Source organism: Moschus berezovskii, chromosome 14, assembly GCF_049115385.1.
Source record: "Moschus berezovskii isolate FMDL1 chromosome 14, NW_MosBer_1.0, whole genome shotgun sequence".
In the NCBI taxonomy this organism is placed as follows: Eukaryota; Metazoa; Chordata; class Mammalia; order Artiodactyla; family Moschidae; genus Moschus; species Moschus berezovskii.
In genome coordinates this window covers 80,641,358-80,649,351 of record NC_142473.1, presented here as the reverse complement: position 1 = coordinate 80,649,351, position 7,994 = coordinate 80,641,358, and the positions used below count along the sequence as shown (strand labels likewise).

The 7,994-nt window shown below is 56.1% G+C and overlaps 1 protein-coding gene across 1 annotated transcript in view; it reads right to left on the bottom strand.

Annotated features, from left to right (window-relative positions):
* CREB3L1 (cAMP responsive element binding protein 3 like 1) overlaps window positions 1-7,994 on the bottom strand; it is a 40,334-nt gene that overhangs the window by 18,659 nt on the left and 13,681 nt on the right. The window contains exon 2 of the mRNA XM_055423940.2: window positions 270-498. Within this exon, the coding sequence (XP_055279915.1) occupies window positions 270-498 (229 nt within the window). The remainder of the gene's footprint in view (window positions 1-269; window positions 499-7,994) is intronic.

The following is a 7,994-nucleotide window of genomic DNA, read 5'->3' as shown; positions in this document are numbered from 1 at the left end:
ACCTGGAAAGCTGGACCCTCCCCAAAGCGTTTCTGATCTGGCAGGTCTGGGTGGGACCCGAGAACCTGCCTTTCCAACGAGTTCCCAGGTGCTGCTGCCGGTCTGGGACCTACCCCTTCGCACATCAAGTCAGTGGAAGAGCCTCTTGACAAGGGCCCTTCTGGGTTGGACTTGAGGCAGAACCGGAACATGGAGGATGGTCTCCCTTGAGAGGCGGCTGTGAGAGGCTTCTCTGGGCCTGGGGTCCCGGGCTGCGCCACCCCCCTTACCTTGGGTGGTGTCTTCCATCTTGATGGGCACGACGGGGCTCTGAGGGGCCGAGTCGCCACTCAGGGAGTAACTGTGCTCAGCCTGGATGCCCGGTGTGGGGGAGTCCAGGTCCACGTCCAGGAGCGGGCTCTTCTCGTCCAGCACAGGGCCATCAAAGAAACTGCTGAACAGGTCGTTGGAGAAGTCCTCCATGTTCTCTGCAAAGGGGTCCAAGTGCTCTGGGAAGTGCTAGGGGAGGAGAGGGAGGAAGGGGTCAGCTCATCCACCGTGGTCCCTGTGTCAAAGACAAACGGGCGCCTGCCAAGGCTGTCTTCCATCTGGCCATCCACTCCAGGATTCTTGCTTGGAAAATGCCATGGGTAGAGGAGCCTGGTGGGCTGCAGTCCATAGAGTCACTAAGAGTTGGACAAGAATGAGCAACGAAACCACCATCTGTGGAGACTGAACCCTGTGCTACTGTACCTGTTGACCTTTGACACGCCCTGACGGGAGTTCGGGGAACAGAATCAGGCACTCTGTGCTCCAGGGAAATGAGTGACACAGGTCTTTAGAGAGCTGGATATTTTCAGCAACTGATGTCATGATCCCAATCCTTGCATCTCCTCATATCTAGACAAGCACTAAATCTCACTGGTGACATCAGCTCCTCGTGGCTAGCAGAAACCTTTTGTAAGTTAAGTGCTGGACTGCACGGAACGCCCCCTTCACCAGAATCATATGGATCGGCCTTCCCCCACAACCTCTTTGGAGCAGTTTCTCAGAACTATCTGAGGGGCTGTCTCCTGGGCTATAGTCCTCATTTTGCCCCAGAAGAAACCTTAACTCCCAACTCTCCTGCTGTGCATCTTTTTCGGTCGACATCTGCAACCTCCCCATCACTCTTCCCACTGAAAGCGTGTACCTCAGATTGGGACTTGAACCCAAGTGGCCAGGATCCCACAGTTGCAGCGTGAGGGATCTAGTTCCCTGACCAGGAATCGAACCCAGCCCCCTGCATTGGGAGCCCGGGGTAACCTTAGCCGCTGGACGACCAGATAAGTCATCCAACCATTATCCTTTCTATCACTGCTGTCACCCCATCAGCACATCACCATCCCCACCACCTCCACGGACGTCTCCAACCTCTCCGGCGGTATCCTCAAGGTTGTGCCCTGGATGGTGGGAAAGAATCCAAGCAATAGGACACACGGCTATAATTCTGGCCCGGTGACCTTGGTCAAAACGATTAGATTGCCCAAGCCTGCTTCTCAGTCCACCCTACTTCTGTCACAAGAGGACTAAGGAACTAAGTACTAAAGAATAACTCTACCTCCGCCAGCAAGCTTACACTCCGAAGGCGTTATCAGTGACTTTTGTATTCTATTCTCTTTTGCTGGAATGCAAGGTGGCAAGATTATCGAGGACCCTGCTCCCCTCAATGGATATGAGTGTGAGCAAACGCCGGGAGACAGTGGAGGACAGAGGAGCCTGGTGAGCTGCAGTCCTTGGGATCACAGGGAGTCGGACACGACTGAGGGACGGAACAGCCGCTCCCCTCATTGGCAGGGTCCTCACGCCTGCAGTGTTTCCGTTTTCCCAGACATTCTTTCTGCCAAGAGATCAGGCTCCAGGGCCGTATCACTTGGTCTGAATTCTGGCCCTGATGCTCCTCGCTATGACTCAGTGCCATTCAGACTGCGGGGGGTGACTCAGTGGTGGGCTGGGAAGCAGGTCATGACCAGAATTTAAGGAAAAAGAAAACAGAACAAAATAGATGAGAAAAATACCAGGGTGTGCTGCGTATAGGGAAGTTAAATACGTGGTAAATTTTTATCTCAGTTATGTGTGTGTGTGTATGTTTGTGAGAAGGATGTAAAATATATTTCTCAGAAACAAAATAGTCTGAAAAATATTGGTCTCCGTGATCCTAGGAAAGTCGATCAGTGTTTCTATGGTTCATTTCCTCCTTTGTACAGTGGAGATGATAATAGTTCTTATCTGCTAGGGTTATTGTGAGGATTAAACAAGTTAATATATGTAAAGCATTTAGAATAGTTCCTGATACGTAGTAATTACTCAACAAACCTCTTATTAATAAAGCATCCAGCAGCAGCTGGTTCATAGGAAGTTCTTGTTTTTTCTCTCTAAAGAATTATAAATATGTAAGAACATGTTAGTGTTCTTCATTTTTTTTTGGCCACTCTGGGCTGCACGTGGGATCTTAGCTCCCCCATCAGGGATCGAACCCAGCCCCCTGCCCCCACCTGCAGTGGCAGCACAGAGTCTTAACCACAGGGAAGCCTCCTGTTCATTTGTGCTTCACTGACTGAATGAATTTGCTGGGGTTTTGCTTCTGACCCTGGGGGTCCCAGCTGGTGAATGGGTAAGAACTGACTTCTGGAGTTGCTGGCTTTCTGGCCTGGAATAATTGGCACTTGGCCTAGTCTGGAAGGGGTGAGCAGAAAAGCCCTTGGTGTGAGAATAAGATTCAGGGGGTCAAGACTTTTGACTCTTAGCTGACTCCTTGCTAAGTTAATTCACTTTTCTAGGCCTGTTTCCTCATCTGTAATGGGGAAAATAATAGTTCCAACCGCACAGTGCTGTTATGAGGATAAAATGTGCATTAGGTGCTCAATGCTGCCCTCACAGAATTATGAGGATAAAGTGAGGAAATACAAAGAACACATGGATCCAAATAACATACAAATACATCTGCACAGTAGATAACCTATAACACTGAGAACAGGGCCTAGTATGCAGTGGGTGCTCAATAATTGCTGTTTTATGAAAAGCCTAACCCTGGGCCTGAGGTGAACTGAGCCTGGAGCCAATGCAGGGAGCTGGTTTGATCCTCCCCCCAAATCAGAGAATCCAGGATAAAATGAGCTCAGAAACCCACTGACTTAAGCACTCTCAGCTCTCCCCAGCTTGTCAGAACTGATCATCACTAGCCTATATTTGTCTCGCGATGTTAACTTTCTAAAGTGCTTTCACAGGCACCATCTTAGTTAATCCTCACAACTACCCAAAGAGATAAGGAAGTTGCATATCTACATGTGGCAGATAGGGAAACTGAGGCCCAGGGAGCCAAGGAGAGCAGTGAAGGGTCCACAACCCGCCACCACCCAGTCCTTCCCCAGTGTCAGCGGACTCTCCCCTGGTCAGGAGTTGCTCATCTGCTGGACTCTGAACTCCCTGAGGTAGGGTCTGCACTTGTTCCCCTGCTGGGCCCAGTCCCTGGCCCAGGACAGACACTCAACAACTAATGGTGGAAGGTCAGGGCCTTGTACCCCAGAGGGCAACGGCATCAGTGTGTCAGTGACGCATCAATGTCTGGGGTAAGGCAGCACCTGGAGGTGAGAGGTTGAACAAGTCTCTAAGAATAATAACGATCCCAGCCGAAGACCGTCCACCAGGCGCAACGCCCCCCAGCCACACGGTCAATCACAGGGTGGACTGTGCTGGCCTACCTTCGGCGGGGTCTGGGACAGCCCAGCTGGGGGCACCCTCTCTCTCCTCTTTCTTTTGGGGTCTCTCAAAGGCCTGGTGTGGGGCCCAGTGGGAAAGGGCTGTGAGGAGCCCAGTGAGTCAGCTGCTAAGGTATTTCTTCAGCAGCTGCATCTCAGGCGATAAGGGTTTGCCAAGCCCTTTTCCGGGGCCTGGGAGAGGAGAGAGGCTTCCTCCAGTGTGGGCCAGGGTCCCTCAAGGATTCAGCTCCATGCAGATAAGCCAGTCCTTCTCAGAGACCCCTTATGGGGTGCCCATAGGGAACCTGCTGAGGGAGCTCAGTTGGCCCCAGTTTGTGAGTGGCCCCCACCCCACCTGCTGGAGACAGCAGCCAAGGCCCAGCCGACAGAGCTTCCCTCCCGAGGGTGGGAGCCAAGTGGAAGGGGAGGGCGGCCAAGGGTCAGGCAGGGGAGGGGACGGGGGACACTCAGAGAACTGGGGCCTCCTTGCTCAGGACTTCCCTGTGTGCTGGGTGGACCTCCAGTGGTGACGGTAGGCATGTCCCGTCACCCCAAGCCCACCTTCTGCTCTCAGGAGGATGCCAGAAGGCCTCCTTTTAGAGAGATTTTTCGTAGTCCTATTTCTATGTGATGCCTGGCCTCTCAGCCAGTTATGGTTTATACCATCAATTTAGAGGCAGAAGGGACCTGGGAAAACCCATGGTCCACGCCCCCTCTCCCCACTTGCTAATGAGGAAGCTGAGGTCCAGAGAGGGACCTATCACCATCACATAGGAGGCGGTGATGTCGAGGGAGGGGTTCTCAACAGCTCTGGGGCTGCACAGGAATAGAGGAGCAACTTCTTCCTGACTTCTCCTCTTCCTCTGCAACCACCGTTCCCACCCCTCACCCCGGACAGGACCCTCTGGAGATCTCAGGCCTCCTAAGCTCCATCAAGACTCCTTGTCCCGCCTCCCTACCCCCGCAAAACTACAACCAGCTCGTCCTCCAGTTCACACACAGGAAGTTCAGGTTTCAGACTACCTGATGGACACGACAGGGGTGGGAGGCAGGATCCTACCTACCGTTCTGAGGGGTACCGAGTTCTACTGGGGGTGAGCGTTCTTATGGGGGTGCCTTTCCAAGCAACCAGGGTGGGAAACCAGAGAAGGAAATATGATTTGTTTCCCTCCTTGTTAAAAGACTTTTTCCAAGAGTCTTGCCAACATAAGCTCCCTCTCGGCGGCCACGCGCAGCCGGCGCCGTCTCCACTCTCTTGGAGGAGAGGTCCCGAGCTCTCGGGGCACCCCTCCCAGTCGGCAGCATCTCCTCCCGAGGCCGCGTCTCAGCAGCGGGCCCTTTAAGATTAAAGAAGGACCAGGTCCTGCCTGCCCCGCGCTGGCCCAAGGGACGTAAACGCGGGCGCGCAGGGGGCCGCCCCGTGCCGGAATCCAGCCTGCTCATTGGTCGGATGTGCGGCGGTCCGGGCCAATGGGAGGAAGCTGCGCGAGACCGGCCGCAGGAGCCGTGGCGAGGCGGCGGGAGGAGGGCCCGGCCCTGTCGGGGAGGGTCCTCGGCCTCCGCGGACCGCGCGGGGATAAGGGCCGAGTGTGCGGACGGGGTCTGGTCTTGCGTCCCTGCCTGGACCTGGGGCAGAGGCAGAGACGGCCCATCTGAGCTTGCCGATGGGCCTGGCAGTCCGACGGTGCCCTGAGTCCCTTATCAGCTGGCCTGGCCTCAGCCGCGCACGGGGAAGTGCAGACGGAGGGGGTCTCCTCGGACATCTCCAGCTCGAAAAGGGGAGGCTGGATTCCAACTCTTAACTTCCTTCGCGGCTCTTCCAGCTCCTTTCCCTGCTGGAGTCATCCTAGCTTGGGGCTAGGATGGGGAGCGGGGTCTCCTTCCCTGGGAGGGGTGGGAGGCGAGACACTCCTGGGGCGGTAATAGCGCCGTCTGAGGTTCCTTTCGGTTCCCCAGCTCGAATTCCTTCCCGAGACTCGGTGCGGAGCAAGGGGAAAGCTCTGGGGGCGCAGCTGTCCGATGAGGATATGTGTGGGAAAGGAGTCCCCGCACCCCAAGCTGCCGCAGCCTCAGAGCGCCCCCTTCTCTCAGGCCCCCTAGAAGCTCGGCGTGCCTGCGCCCCCATCGCGGGCTTCCGCCCCTCCCCGGGTCAGGCTGAGGCAGTCTGTTTGGGGAAAGGAGGGAGGAGACCGGAGTGGGTCCAGGCTGAGCTGTGGGATAAGGATTGTGTGTGTGTGTTGGGGGGGTGGGGTGGGGATGTCGAGCCCGGACATTCCTTCCGAGAGAGTGAGCTCTGCTGAGAGACGGGAGGAGAGCCCTTCCCCTCCCCCGCAGGCTACCCCCCTCCTACATTCCCGGACGGTTACTTGCCTCGTGGTCACTAGAAAATTGCCCCCATTTCAAGCTGAGGGGCCACCAGTCTGAATCACTGTTGTGCCCTGTGTGGGGATGGGGTGGGGGTAGGGTCAAGAGAGAGCAGGGAGGGGCTTGGGGAAGGGAGGTGGGCCCCTGGGTACACAGGCCCTCCCAACCTTTAAGCATCACCCTCCAGTCATTTGACTTCCCTGATAGCTCAGACAGTAACCAGTCTGCTTGTTGACTCCGGTTTGATCCCTGATTCGCGAAGATCCCTTGGAGGAGGAAATGGCAACCCACTCCAATATTCTTGTATGGGAAATTCCATGGACAGAGGAGCCTGGTGGGCTATAGTCCATGGGGTCGAAAAGAGTCAGACATGAACGAGCGACTAACACACATTCATCCAGTCATTTGAGGGGAGGGGGTCGCAGGTGAGATCCAGGCATCCTCCCAGAGCCAGACTGGAAGGCTGTCCTGGACTCAGACTCAGGAGACCCCAGTTCAAGATCCAGCTGTGCTCTGAGATCTGGGCAGGCGCAGGTGGTCTTCTGTCCAGGCCTGTTTCCCCTGTCTGTATTCCTATTAAGGCAGGGATGGCAGGCACAAGGTGAAGTGGACTAGTCCTCAGAAAGTGGGCTCTTTTCCTCTGCCTTTGGCCTCTCTGCGGACCATGAAGGGATGGAGCCAGTTTTCCTCATCCCTGGAGCCAGTCCCTCCCTGAGCCTTCCTGGCAGGGCATGGGGGGGTGAAGGGAAGCACATTGTTCCAACCTCCAACCTCACTCTCATCCCCCATTCCCCACAGGCCCGGGGAAGGCAGCTGCTGAGGTTTCATATTTTCCCCCTACTGAACGAACTCTTCACCACAGAGCCCAAGTCCAAATAAGCAGAAACACTTCCCTGTATGTGTGCACGTGTGTACGCGTATGCACATGGTACACAGATGTGAGCTGTGAGGTCCCTTCTTCCACAGGGAAACCCACCTCCCTGACACCGCACAGCCCGAGATCCCCACCCACAGACACATTCAGACTGTTCCCTGTGCAGCCCGGCGCGGGTGCTGTTGCATCAATACAGACACTCTCTGGGCTCACACAGGCTGACACCGGCAGCCACTAAGAACCAACAAGGACACAGTCCTCACATGTGATCAGACACAGACTTCCATGTGCACACACGCTTACACGTGTGCTCACCCCAGACAGTCACGGTCACAGACATGGCCATGCGCATTCTTACAGGAACACAGACAACATCTCACACCACCACAGAACCGAATGCCGACTGTGCCAAGCCACACGCCTGAGTCATGTGACCCCCCAGGGAAGGAGCCTTGGGATGCCTGAGCTGGCCTGGGGCTGGGACAGTGAGGCCTGGGGTTGGGAGAGGGGGCTGCACGGGGAACGAGCTTTTCTGTGCTGTGCTAGAGAAAGGAAGTGGGGAGAGGGAAGGGCAGCTGGTACCCACTACCCCACTACGGGCTGCCGCTTGCAGAGAAGGGCCCCCCCAACTGTCCTGTTAGGCTCTCCAGCTCCCGCTCCTGACTTTGTGAGCCCATCCCTGGCCAGGCCACAGGGCCCTCAGGAAAGTAGGGAGCTGGCCTGCAGGTTCCCAGCCAGCCCCTGGCATCTTCTAACCAGGCGGCCCATGTGCTGTGGCCCAACTCTGGGGCGGCTGCCAGGTACTGTCTGGGCAGGAGGAAGCGATGGCAGTTAGTGCCGCCGCCCAGGGCTGGGATTAGCTGTGACTGGCACCACAGAGGGCACAGCAGCCCATGGTCTGGCTGCTGGAGATGTTGGTCCATAGGCAGTGGCCAGAGGATCCCTGTGGGACAGCTCAGGACACTGGAGACTGAGTGCCAGGACTGGCGCTGGGGGCTGCGGGAGAATGAGGGCGTCTAATCCCATCCACCTAGTCATCA